General features: G+C 46.5%; 1 protein-coding gene and 2 non-coding genes across 3 annotated transcripts in view; 1 reads left to right on the top strand and 2 right to left on the bottom strand.

Annotated features, from left to right (window-relative positions):
- Nucleotides 1-314: 314 nt before the first annotated feature.
- Nucleotides 315-387, bottom strand: TRNAC-ACA (transfer RNA cysteine (anticodon ACA)). The gene has a single exon. It is a non-coding gene; the product is annotated as a tRNA-Cys (tRNA).
- A 15,697-nt stretch (nt 388-16,084) lies between these two features.
- The window catches only part of LOC132594439 (homeobox protein ESX1-like), a 37,151-nt gene continuing 26,988 nt past the window's right edge, over nt 16,085-26,247 (top strand). The window contains exons 1-3 of the mRNA XM_060291911.1: nt 16,085-16,190; nt 16,346-16,682; nt 17,678-17,723. Coding sequence (XP_060147894.1) covers nt 16,085-16,190; nt 16,346-16,682; nt 17,678-17,723 — 489 coding nt within the window. The remainder of the gene's footprint in view (nt 16,191-16,345; nt 16,683-17,677; nt 17,724-26,247) is intronic.
- LOC132594612 (small Cajal body-specific RNA 20) lies at nt 19,180-19,324 on the bottom strand. The gene has a single exon (XR_009560814.1). It is a non-coding gene; the product is annotated as a small Cajal body-specific RNA 20 (non-coding RNA).

Genomic DNA, 26,247 nt, shown 5'->3' with positions numbered 1-26,247 from the left:
CTTCCGGACCAGAGCTTGAACCCATGTCCCCTGCATTGGCAGGCGGACTCTCAACCACTGCGCCACCAGGGAAGTCCCGGCTTCTGTTTTGTGTTTTGGTTTTTGGCCGCAAAGCATGTGGGATCTTAGCTCCCTGACCAGGGATCAAACCTGCACCCCTTGCATCGGAAGGCAAAGTCTTAACCATTGGACCGCCAGGGAAGTCCCGGTTATCTTTTTTAAAAAATATATTTAGTTATTTATTTATTTTGGCTGCGCCGGGTCTTAGTTGCGGCTGGTGGACTTCTTAGTTGCGGCATGCATGTGGGATCTAGTTCCCTGACCAGGGATCGAACCTGGGCCCCCTGCATTGTGAGCGTGGAGTCTTACCCACTGGACCACCAGGGAAGTCCCCTGGTTATCTGTTTTAAATATAGCAATATATACATGTCAATCCCAAACTCCCAATCTATCCCTCCACCCCCACCTTTGCCCATTTTTCAATTGCGTTATTTTGTGCTTTGTTGTCGTGTTTTGTTTTGTGTTTTGCTATTGAGTTGTTCAAGTTCCTTGTGTATTTTGGTTATTAACCTCTTATCAGATATATGGTTTGCAAATATTTTCTCCCATTCCATAGCTTGCCATTTCACTCTGGCAATTGTTTCCTTTGCTGTGCAGAAAGCTTTTTAGTTTGATGCAGTCTTATTTGTCTACTTTTACTTTCGTTGTCTGTGCTTTTGGCATCATGACCAAAAAATCATTGCCATGACCAATGTCAAGAAACTTTTCCCATATGTTTTCTTCTAGTTTTACTGTTTCAGGTTTTATGTTAATTAAAAAAATTGGCACTTTATCCTTACCCTGACTTCTTTTTCTTTTCTTTTACTTTTTAACCTCTTTTATTGTCTAATATTACATAAGTTACAGGTTTACAACATAGTGATTCACAATTTTTAAAGGTTATAGTACATTTATAGTTATTGTAAAACATCGGCTATATTCCCTGTGTTGTACAATATATCCTTGTAGCTTATTTATTTTATACATAATTGTTTGTACCTCTTAATCCCCTACCCCTATCTTGCCTCCCCCACCCTCTCTCTTCCCGCTGGTAACCACTAGTTTGTTCTCTATATCTGTGAACAAATTTATCGGGGGCTGTTGATCCATACTTGGATGATACTGATGATGAGATGGACCCAGAATTAGAAGAGCCTTATGAAAAGTTTTGTTTGTAATCAGAGAGTAAGCAAAAACAGTAAAATTAAATTTCAGCATATACGTTTTATAAAGCAGTTTAGGTTGTGGTGATTTAGCACAACACAGGAAAGCAAGAAAATGTCACACTTCTACCAAATTAAGGATATGCAGTTATGTTACTAACGTATGCAGCATTAATTTTGTTTAACACTCTCTGCCAAAGTAAACTTTATTCCCTAAAATTTAAAATGTATATATATATGTATATATATAATAGTTTATTGTGTACAGTTAATTCCATTGTTTTGGCTGCAATAAAATCAATTTTGAAATAAATGAAATGTTAAAAGTAAATTTTTCCAGCTGGTTAGAAGTTTATCCTTTAAATTCTATTCATGGGCTTCCCTGGTGGCGCAGTGGTTGGGGGTCCGCCTGCCGATGCAGGGGACACGGGTTCATGCCCCGGTCTGGGAGGATCCCACATGCCGCGGAGCGGCTGGGCCCGTGAGCCATGGCCGCTGGGCCTGCACGTCTGGAGCCTGTGCTCCGCAACGGGAGAGGCCACAACGGTGAGAGGCCCGCGTACCGCAAAAAAAAAAAAAAAAAAATTCTATTCATACTTTTCTTGAGGGAAACAGTCTTAGCCTAGAAATACATATTACTGCAAAATGCAGCATCCTTAAGATATGAATATTATAGCTTTCATTTGGTTTTACATTTAGTGTCTCAGTGACTTGAGTTTCAAATATGAATCACGATCCTGAATATCTTTAGCAGTGAAGTCTTAGAATATATCCTTAATGACTGATTATCCAGATGATATTTGATACCAAGGGCTTTCAAAATGGGGTTAAAAAGAAGACTTAGACTCTGTAATGGCCTATATGGGAAAAGAATCTAAAGAAAGAGTGAATATATATATATATGATTCACTTTGCTGTACACCCGAAACTAACACAACATTGTAAATCAACTATACTCCAATAAAAATTTAAAAAAGACAACAACTTAGAACTCCCAACTAAACAACCAAGATTCTTCACTGAGGATTTATTGCAATTTTAGAATTGTTCATTTTTTTCACCTAACCTCATTACACTAAACCCTATAACAGGGACTTCCCTGGTGGTGCAGTGGTTGAGAATCCGCCTGCCAATGCGGTGGACACAGTTTCGATCTCTGGTCTGGGAAGATCCCACATGCCACGGAGCAACTAAGCCCGTGCACCACAACTACTGAGCTTGCGCTCTAGAGCCCACGAGCCACAACTACTGAGCCCGTGTGCCACAACTTCTGAAGCCTGCATGCCACAACTACTGAAGCCTGCACACCTAGAGCCCGTGCTCCACAACAATAGAAGCCACCACAATGAGAAGCCAGCGCACCGCAACGAAGGGTAGCCCCCGCTCACGCAACTAGAGAAAGACCGCACCCAGCAACAAAGACCCAATGCAGCCAAAAATAAATAAATAAATAAAATAAATTTATTTTATTTTTTTTAAACATCTTTTTTGGAGTATAACTGCTTTACAATGGTGTGTTAGTTTCTGCTTTATAACAAAGTGAATCAGTATACATATACATATATCCCCATATCTCTTCCCTCTTGCATCTCCCTCCCTCCCACCCTCCCTATCCCACCCCTCTAGGTGGTCACAAAGAACCGAGCTGATCTCCCTGTACTATGCAGCTGCTTCTACTAGCTATCTATTTTACGTTTGATAGTGTATATGTGTCCATGTCACTCTCTCACTTCGTCCCAGCTTACCCTTCCCGCTCCCCGTGTCCTCAAATCCATTCTCTAGTAGGTCGGTGTCTATAGTCCCATCTTGCCCCTAGGTTCTTCATGACCATTTTTTTTTTTTTAGATTCCATATATATGTGTGAGCATATGGTATTTGTTTTTCTCTTTCTGACTTACTTCACTCTGTATGACAGACTCTAGGTCCATCCACCTCACTACAAATAACTCAATTTTGTTTCTTTTTATGGCTAATATTCCATTGTATATATGTGCCACATCTTCTTTATCCATTCATCTGTTGATGGACACTTAGGACACTTAAGTGCTTCCAGGTCCTGGCTATTGTAAATAGAGCTGCAGTGAACATTTTGGTACATGACTCTTTTTGAATTATGGTTTAAATTTATTAAAAAATAAAGCCTATAACAGTATTCTGCTTTATTTATATGACTTTACCACTTTCATTTTATAGCATGAGTTGCATTGACTTTTCTACTAGAAAATTTTACTAGATCTTTGTCACTCAAGTTTTCATCTGCTTTATTATTGATACACCTTGAGAATCACTTTTCTAATACTTTACTATAATGTGGTACCACCTCAACCCTATTTTAGTAATATTTTTACCTAATGTCAAAAATCTTTTTCCAACTAACTAAAAGTAAAACTTATGTACAAAAGGACTGCTTGTAAATATGCATGTAAATAATTCTGTTAATAACATAACAAACTGTTTTACATTTGGAACATCTTTGCTAATACAGTTAGCTTTCACTTTGTTCAGTCTGGATTAAAATTAGAATCTGAGGTGGGGCTTCTGTTGCTTTTATTTTATTTATTTATTTCCTTTTTTAACATCTTTATTGGAGTATAATTGCTTTACAATGGTGTGTTAGTTTCTGCTTCATAACAAAGTGAATCCGTTTTACATATACATATGTTCCCATACCTGCTGCTTTTATTTATTTTTATTTTTAAAATGAATTTATTTTATCATTGGCTGTGTTGGGTCTTTGTGGCTTGCACGGGCTTTCTGTAGTTGCGGCGCTTCACATTGCAGTGGCTGCTCTTGTGGTGGAGCACGGGCTCTAGGTGTGCGGCCTTCAGTAGTTGTGGCACACAGGCTCAGTAGTTGTGGCGCACGGGCTTAGTTGCTCCGCGGCATGTGGGATCTTCCCGCAGGCAGACTCTTAACCACTGCGTCACCAGGGAAGCCCTACCTGCTTCTTTTAAATAAAGTGATTATCCTGGATCAGTGCTCAGGGACCACCACCTCCTGGCTTCAGGCAACACTCACCCAAGAGGCTCCCTTTCAGTGTTGAATTAGCTGGAACCAGAGTTCTCCCAAGGATGTTGAAGGTGACAAAATACACTTGAAGGCCACATCATCCGTCAGCTCTGAGCTGCGGAAGGAGCTATGATATGCTTTCCGTATCTGGGGGTGGGGGAGAGGGGGTGAGAAGAGCCGCATGCGGGCCTGGACAGTCTCCTCTTGTGTTACCTTCGCAGAGGTAGGCCCCTCCCCCTCCGCTAGCGTGGTTTCTGTCCCCAGGTGCCCTGCACAACAGGGAAGGCGGTGAACAGAACTGGGAGAGAAGCCGACGGTGCCCCGCTCCCTCTCCTCCATAAAGCCCTATGAGTAGTCACTGCAGAAGTGTCCCTTGAGGTCCTCCTTCTACCTGAGCTGGTCACCATGAATGGGCCTCAGGCCTGCTTTGAAACACACTGTTCTCCCATTCGAGACTCACACCACCCGTCTTGCACATCTAGGTGGTCCCAATGGGGCAGCATGCGGGGAGCATGGGTGCTGAGGGAGAGGGTGGAAGAGAACAGATGGGTCTGTGTAAACCCCTCACGGGCACCTGGCAAACTTCTGAGATGTGCATGGCCTATGATGGTGACTCAGGGCTGTTACTGCATGAAAGGAGGCCTCCTGGGCATTCGGTCTGAATGGAGTTGGCTTAGCCATTTCTATCAAATTTACTAACCCCATGTGACACAGAGAACAAATTTGCAGAGGACTCACAACTTTATTGAAAATACAAAGCATGCCCTAAAACAGTGGGTCAAGGCCTCTACTTCTATTTAATATACTTTGCAGGCATTTGGGGAACTGCTCTTGGTGGTGAGGTATGCAGAATTTGAAACTGGCTCAAAGGCACTTTGGAAAAAACCGTCACAGACACAATTCAATAGAAAGTCGGGGCAGCTGAAGGATCTCCAATGGAAAGGAACGACGCCATGCCACATGAGGGCACCTACAGTGAAGCACGTGTGGAAGATGACAGGGCGGAGGCGGCAACAGCATAGGAGGAAAGGGTGGCAAGGGTGGCACAGGTGGCTCAGGTGGCACGGGTGGCACGGGCAGGTTAGGTGGCACGGGCGGCATGGGTGGCACGGGTGGCTCAGGCGGCACGGGCAGGTTGGGTGGCATGGGGGGCATGGGTGGGACGGGCGGCATGGGCGGCATGGGTGGCACGGGCAGGTTGGGTGGCATGGGCGGCACGGGCAGCAGAGGCAGCTCCAGCGGCACTTGCTCCAGAAAAACGTGGACCCAATCCAGCTCCTGAAGCAGAATGGCACTGCAGGGTCGACACACGCTGACGACAGCAGGGAGGACCGGGGGCACGTGGGGCACGTTTCTGAGCATTACTGCCCTCTGATGTCTCCGACACTTGGCCCTTCTACTCTTAAACCAAGCCTTCAAGCAGACAGAAAAAGAGATTGATTAGTATATTGAGCATTTCAAGTCAGACATGAAAAATTGCAGCAGGGAGCTCTCGGTGCCTTGAAGATTTGAAAGTGCATCAGGAGAAGCTATTTCCTTCTTGCTAAAGTATCTTAGGATATGTAGCTGAAGGCGCTCCCTTCAGCCGCCCTCCCCCCCAAGAGCGAGCACCGACTATGTGCCAGGCTCTGGATTGGCATATGGCTTTGTCTCTCCCCTCCCACCTTTTCTATTATTTCCCCCACTCTTACACGCAGGTGGAGCTGACCAACTGCACTCTGTCCCTGCTGTTATTACTGTGCCTGGGAGGTCTGCGTCCTGACAACTGACCGTCAGCTCCAGCTGCCACTAATCCCTACTCATTGGGCAGGTGTCACCTTAGTTATGGGGGAAGTTGAGCATAGGAAAAAGTGGGTGCCTTTTAAAATCATACTGAGGGGAACGGTCCCCATTTTGAAAAACCCATCTTTGGTTACAGTAAATAATATATATACAGGTAGAGTCTAAACAAAGATATATATAGATATATGTATATATATATACACACACACATATATGTATATATATACACACACGTATGTATATCTGTTTGTATATATATGTATACACCTTTGTGTAAACTATACCTATATACATATATTTGATTATGGATCTCTCTCCATCTACTCAAGCACATATGAAGTCAATTCCTCAAGAATAGGTTCTTACGGGACTAAAGACACAGACCTACTAGAGAATGGACTTGAGGATATGGGGAGGGGGAAGGGTAAGCTGGGACAAAGTGAGAGAGTGGCATGGACATATACACACTACCAAATGTAAAATAGATAGCTAGTGCGAAGCAGCCGCATAGCACAGGGAGATCAGCTCGGTGCTTTGTGACCGCCTGGAGGGGTGGGATAGGGAGGGTGGGAGGGAGGGAGATGCGAGATGGAGGAGATATGGGGATATATGTATATGTATAACTGATTCGCTTCGTCATAAAGCAGAAACTAACACACCATTGTAAAGCAATTATACTCCAATAAAAACGTTAAAAAAAAGTGTACAAGGCAAAAAAGAAAAAAAGAATAGGTCCTTAAAAGGTGTACAAACATTTTAAGTTCATTGTCTGTATGCCTTCTTCATATTCATTTGCATCAACATTTAAGTAATTGCTGCCCAGGGCCTGGGAAACCAGGCTACAAAGGCTTTGCCCCTGCACGCCATCAGCTATTGAGCTAAGTGGTGGGTATAGTTACTGTCTGTGAAGTTTTGGTGTCCTAGAAATTAAACCTTTGAGTGCCAAGATAATCTAGTATGAATTCAAATTACACAAAGAGCAGGACTCTGCACACTATCTACAGTATGTGGAATATAGTACTTGTAAAAGAAATTATAGGATAAGAAACTGAAAAGGTAGTTTTCATTATCACCCTTGCATGTTAGACAAGGTTATAGTTCAGTTTAATTTGTTTTAGTTTTGCTTTCTTCATCATCTCCATGTAAATTACAATGATAATCTGTTACTTTTGTTCTTGAGTGTTTCTTTGGGGAAGGCAAAGAAGAACTCCCACGCACACCTGAGTCATCTGTAAGTCCACTTCTTCAAGTATGCTTCCAGATTTGTATTGAAAGTAACATCTACCTTCTTTGAACTCCCATATTATTGCTTTGTTACTCACCTGTGGCATTTGTCTTGTTCCAGAATATATGTGACTTTAACTCATGTATTTTCTTTCTCTCCATGACTTGCTTATGTCTTTCTTTGGCCCTCATTTATAGTACATGGACAATGAATTAAAAAATTATACACACACACAGACACATACACACACTAATGATAGGGAGGAAAAGGATGATAACTACGAAGAAGGAGAGAGAAACAGGAGAGAAGAGCCTTTGCAATTCAGACCTCCAGGGCAGCTCCACACACAGTGCTTCAGACACAGAGGAGAGCACGTTGCTGATCTGTTTCTCCACCCCCATGGAAGGCCACCAGCTAAGTGCTAGAGCCTTTCTGGGAAGATCTTTGCTACCTCAGAGTCTGTCGCTCAGGACTGCCAGATGGGCTGGGAGGAAAATAAGAGAATGGAGCCAACACTGGACAAGCTCAGCTAGTAAAAGTCCCCAGGCTCACTGGCCTTAGTCAAGGCCATCCACCCTTCTTCTATGCCGGGGACCAGCCCCAGCTGAACAGGTTTCACCCAAAGGGGAGACGGAGTCGGCGTGGACAGAGCACAAGACACCTCAAAGGATGCAAGGCTCTGACAAATTTATTCTCCTGATTTCAAAGCATTTATACTATAAAGTGATCTCATTTTCAAATTCAACATCCTCATTCCCACGCCAAAAACTCCCCCACATAGGCCACAAAACAAAGGTAATTTACATCAGCAGATTGATTAAAACAGGTTAGGTAATTTTCCCATCGCCCAGAGTCTCTCAAAACAGGTTAAGTCCATGTTGGTCACATCTACGTCAGGAACTCTGTTTACGGTTTCTTCATTCTTCTCAAAAGATTAAGGTGTTCTTGTACCTGCACATTCTGCTCAATCAAGCTATAAACTTAAGCAAATAATTCTATTAACAATTAAAAGCAAAAATATAACATTTCATCCACAAATTTTCTAACCCTATAATAGTAATCAAAACAATCAAAACAATACACATTATTTTTTATACTTCTAAAAGGCCATGGGAACGGACATTGTACCGTAAACTCATTGATTAAAGCCACTGTTGCATAAAACCTTGCCACCATACCCAGGTATTTCCCAGCATGTTTATAACTCCACTGGGAGGCCATAACTCTTGCAATTCTTCTTTTAAAATCAAAAGCTACTGCAGAAATATTCCCACCATTGTATTTCCCCAACAAATATAATCATTAAAGGAGCCAAAGTAGCTATAATCCTTCTCTTGGTTTTTACCCTAAATTGGGGTCTTTCCTAAACCCCTGCATTAAAACTATACATTTTTCCCAACACCAATAGCAATCCTATAAAAATCACCTTAGGCAAAGGCAGGGGAAAACAAGGGGAATCACACAGAGCAAAGCTTGGCTTCCACACAGAGGAAAGCTGTAGTCCACGGAGAAAATGGGAAACAAAGCCCTGCTGCGGCGGGAGAGCAGTTGCCATTGGCCAGGTCTCTTATCTGCCACCTGGGTTCCCATCTGAGCTGGGCGTGGGAAGCGAAGCAGCCATGGGGACAAGTTGGGGGGGTGAGGGTCTGTGCCCCACCTCTGTTGGCCCCCAATTTCTCTCCTGATGGCCCCTCTGCGACTGTGCCTGTCTTAGGTTGTTCCTTCCCTGAGGAATCTTACCCGTCTCTGGCTAACCAGCCATCCTCCGGGGCCAAGCAGGGAGATGTGAGGTGTGCGAGTGAGCGAGGTGCAGCGCCCCCAGAGAAGGTCAGTTCTCTGTCACCTTGGTAGCCTATGCCCCCGTGGCCTCCACGCCCAGCACCTGCCCTGGGATTCCCTCGCCAACTGGCGGGGCCCCGGCTCTGATCACATGTCTTCGGGAACCCAGGTTTCTCCTCCAGAGAGGGCCCAGCTTACAGCACTGGGCAAGAGAGGCCAATTACACGGCACCAGCCACCAGGAGGGAGCTGCTCTTCATGGAACAACAGGGTAGGGGGAGTGTAGAAAACCCTGTGTTCAGGAAGTTTTGCAAACGAGAGCTTTGCTTTTCCATTTTTATGTCCAACAGCATCAGCTTTGCAGAGGAGAACTTTGCCTCTCCATATTTATACCTGACAGCACCAGCTTTGCTTGGCACTAAGGGTCTCGTCCGTGCTGAGACTCAAAGGCACTTCCTATGTGGCTCCCGACACTTCTATATTCACTTTCAACCAATCAACAAGTCCTTACTGAATGCCTGCTACGTACACAGCACTGCTCTGGGGTACTGCATGGGGAATGCTAAGAAGTGTGTCAAGTGCCAGATTACACCGTAACTGAGAAGTCACAAAATACACATACGTATACATACATATTACATTCGCCCATGGACACACACACACACATACATACACCATTCATGCTTCCATACATTTAAGACTGACTCGCAATGCAAGCAATGTGTGATAGGGATCCAATGAATTGGTCCCATTTCAAGAGCAGTAAGAGCTCAGAAGATGAGAGTACTGTGGCTTCCTCCAAGAGATGGGGATTGAGCTAGAACTTGAAAAATCTGAGTGTTGACAGGAATCAGCACATTGCATTTCTTTTACCATCGAGTAGACTAAAAGCAAATAGCTTGGGCTTCCCTGGTGGCACGGTGGTTAAGAATCTGCCTGCCAGTGCAGGGGTCACGGGTTCAAGCCCTGGTCCAGGAAGATCCCACATGCCGCGGAGAAAATAAGCCCCTGCGCCACAACGACTGAGCCTGCGCTCTAGAGCCGGCGAGCCACAAGTACTGAGCCCGCGTGCCACAACTACTGATGCCTGTGCGCCTACAGCCCATGCTCCGCAACAAGAGAAGCCACCGCAATGAGAAGCCCGCGCACTGCAACGAAAGGTAGCCCCTGCTCGCCACAACTAGACAAAGCCCGCACGAAGCAACGAAGACCCAATGCAGCCAAAAAAATAAAGAAAGAAAGAAAGAAAGAAAAAAGCAAATAGCTTTTCCCAGTCCTAGCAAGGCTCAAGAATGTCACGTAAGGTTTCCCTCTGAAGGATGCCCGCAGAGAATGTGGCTGCAGGGAGCAGCCCTTGAGGCTTGAGCCCAGGCTGCCTAAGGTAAAGACATCCTTAGCGAGACGCCTGGTTCATGCTTCACCACATGGAGCCACGAACAGCGGTGGTTCTACAAGCTTGCTGCTCATAATGGCCTAATATCTCTGGCAGAATTTAAAGGAAAATCATGCAATTTTACCCTTAATGCCTGGTTACAGCAAAGGGATGCACTGTCCCAGTGTCTGGACTGGGATTTAGTCTGCAAATGATTTGGAACAAACCCAAAGGGTCCATGCTGTCCTGAGATAGGGCAGTGAATGCAAACACTGAATCACTTTTATTGCCACATACAACCACCAGCAGTAGTATATATCCAGGGCTGTCTTTAATTTCCTGCTCCGCTTTCTAAGGCTGGGATTAGATATGCAAATGCCCACCCCCTCAAGTTTTCCTTTTATTTTATCAGCGTAGACACAGAAAAACTTATATCCTAAAGAAACCAACTGTAAGAAGTCATTTTTGAGGCAATCAGGGAATTCAGAATACAAGCGACTGGGTGATGGCGCCAAGGGATTATTATTACCATTCAGGCGCCTGGATGGCACTCTGGTTATGTAGGAAAAAAGACTGTATTTTTTAGAAAGTGCAGAGACACATAAAGATACAGGAATGAAAACACAAGTTGCCTTGAGTTTCTTTTAAATCAGCACAGCACGAAGAGGAGAGTGAGTGGGGAGGGGAGGAAGAGAGAAGGACAGAAAGAAGGAAGGGAGGGAAGAAGGGAGGGAGGGAAGCAGGGAGGGAGGGAGCAAGGAAAGAAGATAGATGAAACAGTTTGGTAAGATCGTGATAAATGCTGAAGCTGGGTGATGGTTTTTATGGGAGTCCCTTCCAGTACTCTTCCCATTGTTGTGTATATTTGAATATTTTCATGATAAAACGTGTTTTTCAAAAGAAATGAGTAAAACCCCTATCACAAGTAACAATTACAATGCAACTAGAGATTATCATCCTAAGTGAAGTAAGTCAGAGAGACAAATACCATATGATATCACTCATATGTGGAATCTAAAATATGACACAAATGAACTTATCTATCAAACAGAAACAGAATCAGGGACATACACAATAGACTGGTGGGACTTCCCTGGTGGCACAGTGGTTGAGAATCTGCCTGCCAATGCAGGGGACACGGGTTTGACCCCTGGTCCAGGAAGATCCCACATGCCGCGGAGAAAATAAGCCCCTGCGCCACAACGAGCGAGCCTGCGCTCTAGAGCCCGCGTGCCACAACTACTGAAGCCCGCATGCCTAGAGCCCATGCTCCGCAACAAGAAAATCCACCGCAGTGAGAAGCCCGTGCACCACAACGAAGAGTAGCCCCCGCTCGCGGCAACTGGAGAAAGCCCGTGCGCAGCAACGAAAACCCAACTCAGCCAAAAATAAATAAAATTAAACATTAAAAAAAAAAAAGACCGGTGGCTGCCAAGGGGGAAGGTGGGGTGGGACAGGGATGGATTGGGAGTTTGCGATTAGCAGATGCAAGCTAGTATATATAAAATGGATAAACAACAAGGTCCTACTGTATAGCACAGGGAACTATATTCAATATCCTATGATAAACCATAATGGAAAAGAATGTGTATATATATATATATATATATATATATGTATAACTGAGTCACTCTGCTGTACAGCAGTAATCAACAAAGCATTATAATTCAACTATACTTCAATAAAAATAAACCATTACATAAATCACCCCTTATGTTTATACACAATTAAAGTTAATAGAGTATCTTTCCATACTTCATTCTGACTTCATAAGAATTCCGTGAGATGATTATCTTTATTTTAGCAAATAGTAGTAGTAAGAGTAATAGTTGTTTATAGTTCGGGAAACTAAGGCTCAGGGACAGTAAGGCTTGTCAGTGTCGTGTAGTGAGAATTCAGGGCCAAAGCTCTTGCTATGAGCAGGAAAGTAGAAGTGCCCTAAAACCAGATGCATATGCTGCAACTCCAGAGACTGCTTCCGTTACTCAATTCCTTGGTCTTTCCGATTATTATCATTATTTATTATTTATTCTTCTTATTATTTTGGGTGGGAGGGGGTGGTTAGGGGCATTGTGTCCCACTTTTTCTGATGAAAAGTGCACACACTATTCTAATGCCACCATACACACGGAACTTTACATTCAAATTCAAGGGGACTCCCAATCCCGCTGACAGCCAGCTGTGGCCTCCAAGTAAGCCCTCCGGATCTGTACCTTGTTCCGCAGGCCCAGTAACTGCAATGAACTGAACCAAGAGCCAGCCTAGAGAGTCCCTTCCTATAAACACATCCTAAAACACTGCTTTCATTAAGGCACTCCCCCGGCACAAAACTCTTACAGTTTTCCATGATCCCAAATGCAGACATTCTAACTCCTTCCATAAATTGGACCCCAACCTAACTTTTAAACTTTAGTTCCCACCCAGTACAGAGTTGTCTCCAGGCTCCCCCTCCAGCTCCCTCTCAAGGTCAGCACCTCATATGCATTCATTCTCCTGGCCACCCTGTTTGGGTTGGTGTTCCCTAAGCCAAGCTTTACACTTGATCACTCCTGGGGCTGCTCATACTACCTCCCTGGACTGAAGTTCCATGCACGGCCTGCTTAGCATTTACCAAAATTTGACTCACTCTGTGAGGTGTAAGGGAAACCCCACCACCCTGCAAAAAAAGCCAAATCTGCTTCTACCACGGGCTGCTAAGAACAAAGTCTCTTCAACGGTTTGAATCCTGGCCCTCTTCCACTGACCTATGTAACCTTAGGGAAGTCACTGGACCTCTCCGAGCCTCCATTTCTTCCCTTAGGAACTAAAGAGAGTGATGGCCCCCTCCTCAGGGGACGGCTATAAGATCGATTAGCCAGGCCCTGGTGCACAGTGAGTACCCACATGGTGTCACCAGCCTGAGCAAGCACAGCTCTGTGCCACTCCACAGACTCTCATATCCACTCAGGGGCAGGGGCGACACTCCGTGTCCAGCATCCTCAGTCACAGTGCAGGCCCCTGTGCAGAATGACCGCAGTCAGTCCCGACCCCTTAACTCTAGCATCAGCTAAAGTTATCTGAGCCCTCACCATGGGCCTTATTTGTATTCCTTCATGTAAATTTCACAACACGGTACAGCAGGTACCATCATGATCCCCATCCTACAGATGTGGTACCCGAAGCTCTAAGAGGTCAGCTACCTTGCCCAGGGTCACAGAGTAAGTAAGGTGTGGGGCTTGGAGGTCTGCTTCCATACTGTGGGTCCTCCTACTCCTAGGTGGGCCAGTTTGCCTCCCCAGATTGTGAGAACCTCCAGCACAATGGCCAGGTTGGCTTTCACAGGCCTTCCCACATTGCTCTCCTTTACATGCAGCAGCCAACATAGGTTTATTGCTTGAAGCACATATAGGTACAAGAAGACATGGCAGGGACATTATTTTCACAAGAAAATATCCTCTCTTCATTGCCAACACTCAGATGATAACCATCTTTTTCTTCTCTCCTGGGCCCTCATGAAAAATAATTACTAAAAAGATGGAAGGAAATGGGAGGCAACATGGTATGGTCACTTATAAAGATTTTAAAAATTATCTCCATTAATCCTCACAACAACCCCAAGAATTAGGTACTGTTGTTATCTCGATTTTGGAGATAAGGAAACTAAGGCTAAGGGAGAATATGTAACTCAGGTTAGCCAGGTAGCAAGTGGGGAGAAAGCAAGGTTTCTGATGTCAGTAGTTTGGCTCCAGGAAGTGCTATCCTGAGAAGGTAATATCTTGGTCAAAGACAGAGGCCGTCAGATTGTAATCTCTTACCATCTTTTTGAGAGTGAATTGGCCAACCAAACATTTTTTTTGAATTTATATTTTGGCTGCGTTGGGTCTTCGTTGCTGCACGCGGCCTTTCTCTAGTTGTGGTGAGTGGGGTCTACTCTTTGTTGTGGTGCGTGGGCTTCTCATTGTGGTGGCTTCTCTTGTTGCGGAGCACGGGCTCTAGGCACATGGGCTTCAGTAGTTGTGGCACGTTGGCTCAGTAGTTGTGGCTCACGGGCTTAGTTGCTCCACAGCATGTGGGATCTTCCCAGACTAGGGATCGAACCCATGTCCCCTGCATTGGCAGGCAGATTCTCAACCACTGTGCCACCAGGGAAGTCTCCAACCAAACATTTTAGCTGTTTTCTTACCCATTCTCTGGGAGCATGAGGCAGGGGGTAGTTATCTATTAGGCATAGTACATGAGGTGACTAGGGTCCATGATACAATTGGGGCCCATGAACGTAGTTTAATTTCTGATATAAAATAGGGTTAATGAGAATGGTGGTCGTGCAGGTAAAATTAAGATACTTCACAAACATTGTCAAGCATAGGGTCCATTTTTAGAAGCTAGTCTTAATATTTAGAATATTAACACATCCTGAAGCATCCACAAAACACTCCTTGTAGGAAGAATCTCAGGGCCCTCAATCTGGTCTGGCTCTCTGTATTTGACAATAAATAAATTTTATTTATTCCACAGCAAGAGCTCAGGAAGATATTTCTAGAAAAGGGAGGTTTAGAGGAAAAGGGGAGGAGGCAGCAGCAGGAAAGGGAGGAATTCGACCAGGTCCACAGCACTCGCCCAGCACAGGGAACAAGTAGGCTTTTGAAGAAGGTCTATAGCCAGACGCATCGCAGAAGTTGCATTATCCATAGTCAAAACCAGGACAAAGAGGAGCCCTTGCACTTTATGCATTCTCAGATGCTCTAAGCACTGTGCAGGTTTCAACTTCTGCAATCTCATGTGGATTCATTACTAAAAATCTACAGGCCATGGACTTTCTTAAGGGGTGTGCTAGGTTGGTTTGTACCCCTGTAGTGTATCTGAGCACCCCGCATACTCATAACAAGCTCCTGTTCCCGGAGACCCGGGGAGTATGGTGGACTCTAACTTTAGCCTCATTGCAAAAATTCAGAGCAAGCAAACTCCTAGCTAATAATACGGTCGACCCTTCAAATACACGGCTTTTGAACTTGCAGGTCCACTTAAACACAGGTTTTTGGTGTTTTTTAAAAAAAATTTCAATAAATATACAGGCGGCCCTCCATAGCCATGGGTTTCGCATCACCAGATGCGGAGGGCCGACTCTGGGACTTGAGCATCCGCCGATTTTGGTATCCGCGGCGGGTCCTGGAACCAATCCCCCGCAGATACCGAGGGGCGACCGTATTACTTTGATTACTGTTCCCTTCTTGGTACTGGCTGCCGGATATGGAGGGCTCGGTCAAGAGATAGTCCCCAAACGCTTGTCCAAGGTCTATGGAGCTTGGGTGAGGTCTCTGTCTTACCCTCCACAAAACGGGCACAGCCCCTTGGTCTGGGAAGGCGCCCGACCAAGTGCGGAGTACTTAGTCAGCTAGGTTGCAACCTGGGACCCGGAGTTCTGCTCTCACGCATGCTCCCTGCCAGCGCCTGGGCGGCGCGCAACATCCTCCGCACCCTGCCCGCGCCCCCTTAGACGGCCCCTAGATGGCCGACGCCCTGCCGCATGCGCACATCAGCTAACCCAACCCCCAGCAGGCTGTGGTAAACCCACAGCGGGCGTCATACCAGAATCTCTGAAACCGAACCAGCCGCCAGAGGAGCCTTAACGTGCCAGATCGTGGGCCACCGCTCTAGCCTTGAGTCGTGAGCCGGGGGTCTCAGGAGATCCGGAGCAGCCTCTGCTGAAGCTCACAGCCTCCTCGACAGCAGTCGGGACATGGAGCGTCAGCCGCAGAGCAGCCACGATGCCTATGACGTCACGTTTGCAGCCATTGCCCGCTTCTTCAAGCTGGGGGTCGAAGAGGAGCGGGAAGAAGCGAAAGGTCAGTGGCGGGTGGGGCACTCGCTTTAACGGATTCCAGGAAAGGTACTTTCCCAGGGCGAGGCGAACGGCAGGACCCCCCTCGGACGCAGGCCCTCCCCAGAGCCGGGCTCACTCGACGGCCTGATCTTTCTCTTTGGGTTTCCTCCCTTGCAGAGGTGAAGCCCGCGGAGATGTCGCCTCCCGGAGAAGGGGGAGAGGAGCAGAAGGTTCAGTCCGAACCGGAGCAGGGAGCAGCCGCGGATGGGAAAGAGGCGGGAGACGAAGGAGAAGGAAAGGAAGGCTGCGAGGTCAGCGTCGGAGCCGCCGGCCCCGCGGACGGTGGTGAAGGCGGAGAGCAGGGCGTCGAGGAGCAGCCCCCGCGGGCCGCCGTCGAGGGTCCCGAGGCCGCAGACGGGCAGCGGCGGGGCCCCCGCGCCAGGTTCACGCACGTGCAGGTGCAGGACCTGGAGCGCGTTTTCCAGCACACTCAGTACCCCAGCGCACGCATGCGGTAAGCAGGCGTCTCGGGTGGCGCGGGCTGCCGCGCGGGTGGCAGGCGGCGCTCTCGCGAGTCCCTCTCCTCGGCTCCGGATCTGAAAGCCCCAAGGCCTGGCGGTGGCCCGGCCCTTCCGACGCACTCGGGGCCTAGGACGGGGGGCGGGGGCTCTGCCTGGTGGGAATCGAGGTCGATATTTCCGTGCGGTGTTTGAATAAGTCACGTTGGGGAGCTTTGTGGGCCGCCGGTTAACATAAATAATGAGTCGCCCAAGACGTGGTGGAGCAAATGCAGAGTTGGAATCTACTTTTATCTGAAATTTTGATCATCAGTTATTCATGGATTATATTTACATTGATATTTGTATTTTAAAGTAGTGGTTTTGAAAATTATTTATCTTGACTAGTGATTTTTCTGCATTCCCTTAAATTTTGCTCTTGTGAGAAAACTGTCTCTAAAGCAAGCCTCAAGCTACAGATTACAGAATAGTGTACTAGGTCGGCACTGGGGAGTTGGTGATAAAATTTTTTTTAAAAATAAGCTCAACCAGCGAATGAACAGCATTTTGTGCCGTCCTTTCATATCTACTAGGACGTACTCCAACCTGTTCATCACTGATAGATTGGTCCAGCAAGCGAGCTATTTTAAGGTCTAATTTAATCATAAAATGGGCAAGAGCAATGACTGAAAGTTAGTAAAGATATTTTGTCAGAGATTTTTATTCATTTTTGAAGTTGGTAACACTAAAAGAAACTGGATTAGAATTTCATGTGTTTTTGGGAACTGTGCCTCCTTTACTAATGAGACTTGGCTTTCCTTAAATGCTTTGTCAACTTATTTTCACTGTATAACCTGAAAATGTGTGAGTTTTCGTACTGCAGAAATTGGTTCTTAAAATAAGTGACTGACGTTTTCCAGAAAAGAAATTTTTTTAAAGGATGAAATAGCATCCTATATTCAGTTTCTTCCGCAACCCCCAATGCTGAACACTTCCAATTTTCTCCCCTCAGACAGGAGCTTACAAGGTGCATGGGTGTGACTGAAGACAAAGTGAAGGTCAGTAAACCTGAAAAAAGCACCTTGGCAGGGCAGCCATTCTAAAACCTGGTTTGGGACTTGGACACCTTTGTCCTGGACATTCTCATGTCAGTTTGTTTTTGTAGCTGTTTCCACGTTTGGGAAATAAGGGTTGAACTTTGGGGTCTCGGTTGGAGGTAAATGGGAAAAGTAAACCCCAGGTTTTGGAAATTGCCCATAACCAGAAGATTTTAATTTCCTAAAAGAAAAAAAACCTACCATAGTATATTATTCCTTGTATATACAGGTGAATATATAAATATATATATATGTATATACCTTTGTATAAACTATACCTATATAAACATATATGTCTCTCAATTCTACACACACACGTTCAATTCCTTCTAACACTGGCGTCCTTTAGGTACCACTTCTGTGTGGAGTCACACTGAGGTTAAGTCTGAAGTGGCAATTATTCAAATTAATGCACCGAGGAACCCAACTATATTAAATTATTTAAAACCAGGCATAAATGCTTTGCATAAGGAGTGAATATATGAATACTTAGGCATCGGAGTGAGGGGATAATTCACACTCAGAACACAACAGACGAGCAACTGATGTATGTTTCGTTACGCTGACGCTGATGCGGAGGGGAGAGCGTAGAGTCCAAGTCTGCTCCTCCCGCAGCTGTTCTTTTGTTATCTTTTCCACAGAGAGTGGTTTCTTGCTTTCAGAACAAAATAAGATGCTCTCAGAACTTTGGTTAGCGAAGAAAATACTTTTAGGACTTTAGAATCTTTTAGAACTTTTGTAAAACACCATTTTGTCAGCGGATGAAGGAGGCACTTGGATGTCGAACACTTTCCAGAGGCGAGGGCCCGGGCTGGGTGGCACAGCTCATAGGCTTTGGGTCCCCGAGCTGTCCCACTGGAGGCAGCTCGCTGCCTAGGGCAGGGCTTGAGCTGCTGCCAGTGTGCTGAGGGGCAGGTCTGGCTTCCTTGCCCTGACGCCCGGGGTGCCCTTCTTCTCCGGCACCCACTCAGGGCTCTTCCTCGCCACCCTCGCCTCACAATCCTGCACGGGACCCTGTGCAGGAGACACAGCTGGGGGCTGAGGGCTGGAGCGGCCTGGCTGGCGCCCAGGTCAGTCCAGGCAGGGAAAACGGTGAGCTTCCCCCCAACTGAGGTGGCCTCAGAAGCCCTTGTACAACAGCCTCCGTGCCTGGACCCCGTTCCAGGTGACATCCGCTGGGAACAAGCAGGTGCGTCTAGGAGGGCAGGAGGTGAGAGGCCCCCTCACTGGCGGGTGTCTGTACAGTAGGTGGTCACTTGTTGGGGGTGCATACATCCTTGCCTGGGGACAGCCTAGGCCAGGATCAGCCCATGAGAGCCTGGCAGTGTCCTGGGAAAGAAAGCCAGAGGCCCCGTGCCCAGTGCTGCCACGTAAGGCCCAGCCTGGTGTAGACCAGGTAGGGGCTCGCAGCAACTACAAACGTCTGAGGTAGGAAAACAAGGGTGCCCAGCTCATGGCAGCCCCGACAGGGATCCCCCAGGGCTGATCTGCGCTTCCAGCCCAAGGGCTGAGGAGGAGAGGTCCCCTCTCCCCGACACACACAGCCCCATGGGAGAGAGGCCCTCTCCTGCTGGAGTTTCTAAGTGTTTGGTAAAGTGGTGGAGAGAGTGGCAGCCCTAAATCCTCATTTTCTGGAATTCTTTGCTATGCCAGCCTGAAAGCGTTGCTAACATAGTAGGTTTTGCATTATAGTGGAGGTGGGAGGGCGAGTTGCAACCTTTGACATATGTCTAAAGAACAAAACAAACTAAAACAACAATTTCAAACAAAGTTCCACCGACCTGAGAAAGGTGGAAGTTAGGCAAGAGTTATACAGAGTGGAACGTACGCCGTGAGGATTCCTCACACGTTCAAAGTTTTGAGACTACCGAATGCATTCATGAATAGTCTCTTGAGGAATTTCTGACACCTGAGGCTTTTCTTCCTTTTCGTGGTACTGTTACGAAGAGATGGGGTGTGTGGAATTTGTTGGCAGTGGAGGATGACTCTTAGTTCAGGCAGGATTCTTACCTGTGGTAAGGTGAAATACATATGCTCTTCCAGTGATGACTAGTTTGTGAGTCAAAGGATCAGGAGTGATTATTTGAGACTATAGAAAAGCCTAAGTTAAATCCAAGGAGTATTTGTGGGGGGAAAGAAGAAGAAAAGAAAGAAAGAGAGACACAGAAGAATCAGGACGGGTTCACTAGCTTTGCTGCAGAGAGCGTGTGTGAGGGCAGTGATGGACACGGGCTGCAGAGCTGGTGGTGGGGTCTGGAAAGCAGTGCTGGCGGCCTAAGGCCACGGGCTGGGCTCACAGTCAGGTCTGGCCAGGGCTTGGGAGGCGCAGGCCTCTGCTTTCTCAAGCAGGCAAAGCAAGCTCAGAGGAAAAGAGAAACTGAAGTTTTGGTGGCTTGCTTCTCCTGGGTTTACGTAGTGGTCTCTTAATGGAGTTCTGAAGGGAAAAGGAGCAACAAGAAACAAATGAAGAAGACGGGAGAATGTTTTCATCTGTTTCCAAACTCTACAGCATGAGCGTCCCAAAGAAACATTTAATGGACGCCCTCCCTTGGTTTGCAAGGACAGTAGGAGCTGTTTTATGAAACCAGTATTGGAAATATGGAAGTAGTGTCAGCCTGAACCTCACATAGCCAGCTTTGCACATTGCCTATATTTATGCAGATTTGACCATTGGTACGCTCGAACCCCCCAAAATGAGCTCTATTACACTGGCTTTTCTCGACTACATATTCATGCAGCAGAAGGACCCAAATACTAAGATGGGAGAGGGAAGATGGGGCGACAGAGAGAGGAGGCCCTTGGTCTCATGTAAAATTTGCCGAGTGGAAACATCCAAAAATACTAAATATGGCACAATTCCATTAACTGAGATGCTGAGGGAGCAGTGGAGTCCACAGGACAGGTTTTACTTTCAGTTGTTAATAGTTGGCAGATATTTAGGGGGGAGCCGTTTTGTGACCCCTCACTCACGTGGTTGTCGGCTGTCTTCCTAAAATGCAGGTTGCACCCTCTTGACTTAAGCATAAGGGACAGGATGGGGATCTCCTGGTTGATTAGCAGCTCCTAGAGGGCGCAACCTTGCTGGGCACCAGAGGCTCTGCTCCAAGGCCCTGCAACTGTAGCCAGAGTGGAGTGAGCTGACCTGGTCCTGAGCCCAGGAAGGTTTGGAGGGTGGGGCAGGTTGGAGAGTGCAGAATTGACAGAGGTGACAATGGTATGCCTCTTTCCCCCCAAACTCTTGTCTGGGCAAAGATTTTAAGAGTTTTAGTAAATTTGGGCTGAGTTCGTCTAAGCATTCGTTACCCCTATAGTCTAATATTAAGGCAGTGTCCAGGGCTTCAGTTCCGCCGGTGTCCAGCAAGACAAGCCACAAAGTCCCTGGGCCCCCCATGACCAAACCTCCCTCACAATACCATCTCCTTCTTTATAACCATCCCAAGGCTCCAGAGGATGAATGACCCTTTTTAGTCATCCTTGGGGAAAGCTTTTGTTTAAAAATCCAACCCACTCCTATTGATTATTTACTGTAACCAAAGATGGGTTTTTCAAAATGGGGACCATTCCCCTCAGTATGATTTTAAAAGGCACCCACTTTTTCCTATGCTCAACTTCCCCCATAACTAAGGTGACACCTGCCCAATGAGTAGGGATTAGTGGCAGCTGGAGCTGACGGTCAGTTGTCAGGACGCAGACCTCCCAGGCACAGTAATAACAGCAGGGACAGAGTGCAGTTGGTCAGCTCCACCTGCGTGTAAGAGTGGGGGAAATAATAGAAAAGGTGGGAGGGGAGAGACAAAGCCATATGCCAATCCAGAGCCTGGCACATAGTCGGTGCTCGCTCTTGGGGGGAGGGCGGCTGAAGGGAGCGCCTTCAGCTACATATCCTAAGATACTTTAGCAAGAAGGAAATAGCTTCTCCTGATGCACTTTCAAATCTTCAAGGCACCGAGAGCTCCCTGCTGCAATTTTTCATGTCTGACATGAAATGCTCAATATACTAATCAATCTCTTTTTCTCTCTGCTTGAAGGCTTGGTTTAAGAGTAAAAGGGCCAAGTGGAGGAGACATCAGAGGGCACTAATGCTCAGAAACGTGCCCCCCGTGCCCCCTGTTGTCGTCAGCTTCTGTGAGCCCTGCCCTGCCGTCTCGCGTCAGGAGCTGAATTCGTTATGCGATCTTCTGGAGCCACTGCTGATGGACCTGTCCCTGCTGCCCAGACCGCCCGTGCCACCAATGCCGCCCTTGCCACCCATGCCGCCCATACAGCTTATGTGGCCTGTGCACCCCATGCCACCAATGCCACCCGTGCCACCCATGCCGCCCATGCAGCTCATGTGGCCCGTGCACCCCATGCCAGCAATGCCGCCCGTGCCGCCCATGCTGCCCGAGCCGCCCCTGTGGCACGTGCAACCCATGCTACACATGATGCCCATGCAGCCCTTTCCTCCTATGCCGTTGCCTTCTCCACCCAGGCTTCTTCCACACTTGCTTCCCTGTAGGTGCCCTCATGCAGCATGGCCTGGTCCCTAACCATCGGTGATCCTACGGGAGCCCTAGTTTCCTCTTAAATGGTGTCCATGACAGTTTTTTCCAAAGGGCCTTTGAGCCAGTTTCAAATTCTGCATACCTCACCACCAAGAGCAGTTCCCCAAATGCCTGCAAAGTATATTAAATAGAAGTAGAGACCTTGACCCACTGTTTTAGGGCATGTTTTGTATTTTCAATAAAGTTGTGAGTCCTCTGCATATTTGTTCTCTGTGTCACATGGGGTTAGTAAATTTGATGGAAACGGCTAAGCCAACTCCATTCAGACCGAATGCCCAGGAGGCCTCCTTTCATGCAGTAACAGCCCTGAGTCACCATCATAGGCCATGCACATCTCAGAAGTTTGCCAGGTGCCCGTGAGGGGTTTACACAGACCCACCTGTTCTCTTCCACCCTCTCCCCCAGCACCCATGCTCCCCGCACGCTGCCCCATCGGGACCACCTAGATGTGCAAGACGGGTGGTGTGAGTCTCGAATGGGAGAACAGTGTGTTTCAAAGCAGGCCTGAGGCCCATTCATGGTGACCAGCTCAGGTACAAGGAGGACTCCAAGGGACACTTCTGCAGTGACTACTCATAGGGCTCTATGGAGGAGAGGGAGCGGGGCACCGTCGGCTTCTCTCCCAGTTCTGTTCACCGCCTTCCCTGTTGTGCAGGGCACCTGGGGACAGAAACCACGCTAGCGGAGGGGGAGGGGCCTACCTCTGCGAAGGTAACACAAGAGGAGACTGTCCAGGCCCACATGCGGCTCTTCTCACCCCCTCTCCCCCACCCCCAGATACGGAAAGCATATCATAGCTCCTTCCGCAGCTCAGAGCTGACGGATGATGTGGCCTTCAAGTGTATTTTGTCACCTTCAACATCCTTGGGAGAACTCTGGTTCCAGCTAATTCAACACTGAAAGGGAGCCTCTTGGGTGAGTGTTGCCTGAAGCCAGGAGGTGGTGGTCCCTGAGCACTGATCCAGGATAATCACTTTATTTAAAAGAAGCAGGTAGGGCTTCCCTGGTGACGCAGTGGTTAAGAGTCTGCCTGCGGGAAGATCCCACATGCCGCGGAGCAACTAAGCCCGTGCGCCACAACTACTGAGCCTGTGTGCCACAACTACTGAAGGCCGCACACCTAGAGCCCGTGCTCCACCACAAGAGAAGCCACTGCAAAGAGAAGCGCCGCAACTACAGAAAGCCCGTGCAAGCCACAAAGACCCAACACAGCCAATAATAAAATAAATTCATTTTAAAAATAAAATAAATAAAAGCAGCAGGTATGGGAACATATGTATATGAAAAACGGATTCACTTTGTTATAAAGCAGAAACTAACACCATTGTTAAGCAATTATTCTCCAATAAAGATGTTTAAAAAATAAAAATGAAAAATAAAATAAGAGCAGCAGGTAGATCTTACGTTTGTTCACGGGGCCTTCTTCAAATGGAACTGCCAGGTAGAAAACACACACGGACACACACAGATACTACACAGGTGTGCACCCTATAGCACATGTCTGTGATAGAAGCACAAACATACCTAGAAAATACCCGGAACACAAGCAGAATTGGCTTGTGTTATTAAAATAACCCTTCTGAAATGTATCTAGTGGCCTGTTGTCCTTGCCTTCGGTTATTTCAAGTTCGATGCTGAGAAAGAACGTGTGTCCTTGTAGCTGACTTTGGGACCTGCTGGGTGGGAAGACTTGCCGTGTTGCCTTCAGATGTTGTCTCTTTACCTGATGCTTCAGATGCTTTAGCAGCCTTTTCAAGCTGTCCCTCACTCTGGGCTGCCTTTTCTAAGTCCTTGGGATAGTTAAGCTGGTATTCCAGATAGCTTATGTTCCTGGTCTGTTGATCCAGGAACGTTTTCATGAAGCGTGAGAGTTTGGTTTCTGTATTTTTAGAAGCCGAGGCCTTCAGGTGTTGCAGGAGGTTGTTTAATGCGTTCTCCAACTGCGGAGCAGACTCTACGGCTTGTTTGCCAGTTCCCTTGTGTTGTGTGGCCATTTTAACAATATTATAAGTGTCTGCTTATTTAGGCTATATTTACACCAGTTGGATAGGTACCTTTGAGCTAACGGGTCCCGGTCTGCTGTGAAGAAGTAAACAATATAGAAGCAATATACAGAGTTTATCTTTGGCTCACTTGTATTACACCATAAAGAATCATGTAACATTATGCTCTATCTAGAAATAGATTATAGCTAGTTAGGAGAAATGATAGTATCATTTTAATTCCTAACAGTAACCATCCGTTATAGGTACTTGTTTGATGATTAAATCATGAGTACAAGCAGCCACCTGTCCAAATCTGTTTTGGCTCCTTACAAATTGATAGCTTAGATTTGTTTGTGGCCCACTATCTACAAAGTGTATTTGAGAAGCTGAATTAGCTTTTTTTATTACATAATTAATTCATCAGTACATCTTATTTCAAAAGTTTGATAATACACAGAAAAACCCCAAAGTTCCACTTCTCCAAACCCCAACACCCAGAAGAGGCAGAGGCAAGCCTGCAATCCTACCCTTGGTTTTTCTGCTCCCCTACTGATTTAAGCAAGTGAGTGTTTTGGTTTGGTTTCGTTTTCTGGCCACACCATGCAGCTTGCGGGATCTTAGTTTCCCGACCAGGGATTGATCCAGGGCCCCTGGCAGTGAAAGCGCCGAGTCCTAACCACTGGACCGCCAGGGAATTCCCAGCAAATGGCTTTAAACACCTGAGACTCAACTTCCTCATCTGTGGAACGAGAAAAATAGTTTCTATCGCATGTTGGCTATTTTATAAAAAGGACTTGACTTTATTGTTCTCTGACTCACTGAAGGTACTTTATATAATGATCCAGATGATTATCGCTTGACCCTAGTCTCCTGGGTGTAGGGTACAGTTCTTTCATTTAAAGTGGTATGTTATCAGAAAATGAAAAATTATACATCCATATTATTCTTTTAACATTAGTGATTATAAAATCAAGTCCAGTTTATTGATCTAGTAAGAGAAATCTGAGATTTGAAAGCACTTTCTTCTCTTCCTTTTAGAATGATTTGGCTTGGTTTGCTTTTAAACTCAAATATTTTATTAGACTTTTTACATGTATATTTTGTAACTTTGTAAATCCCCAGGGCCCCGTTCAGTTCTTTTGTCACCTATAAATCTTAACATATAATGGCACATAGAGAAAAAAAGAATGAGGTACTAACACCTCCTACAGTGTGGGTGAACCTCAAAAGCATTATGCCAAGTGAAAGAAGCTGGCAGCAAAGGTCACATATTATATGATTCCACGAGTATTAAATATCCAGAGTGGGCAAATCCAGAGACAGAAAGCAGATTAGTGGTTGCCAGGGGCTGGAGGAGGGAGGACTGGGGAATGACTGCTGAATAAATAGGGGTGTCACTTTGGGGTGATGAATACGTTTGTCTGCTTTTATGTGGCTGCACCAGGTCTTAGTTGCGGCATGCGGGATCTTTGCTGCCGTGTGTAGGATCTTTAATTGGGGCATGTGGGATCTAGTTCCCTGACCAGAGATTGAACCCAGGCCCCCTGCATTAGAGTGCAGAGGCTTAACCGCTGGACCACCAGGGAAGTCCCGATGAATATGTTTTGAAACTAGATGGTGGTGATGGTGGCAGAACATTGTGAATGTTCTAAATGCCACTGAACCATACACTTTAAAATGGGTAATTATATATTATTTGAATTTTACCACAATTTTTTTTTTTTTTTTTTGTGGTATGCGGGCCTCTCACTGTTGTGGCCTTTCCCGTTGCGGGACGCGCAGGCTCAGCAGCCATGGCTCACAGGCCTAGTCGCTCCGCGGCATGTGGGATCTTCCCGGACTGAGGCACGAACCCGTGTCTCCTGCATCGGCAGGCGGACTCTCAACCACTGCGCCACCAGGGAAGCCCGAATTTTACCACAATTTTAAAAAATGATATAAGAGGAAAATAATTGT

This window comes from Globicephala melas, chromosome X (assembly GCF_963455315.2).
Source record: "Globicephala melas chromosome X, mGloMel1.2, whole genome shotgun sequence".
Classification (NCBI taxonomy): Eukaryota; Metazoa; Chordata; class Mammalia; order Artiodactyla; family Delphinidae; genus Globicephala; species Globicephala melas.
The sequence above is the reverse complement of the archived record's forward strand: the minus strand, read 5'-3'. Positions and strand labels throughout refer to the sequence as shown.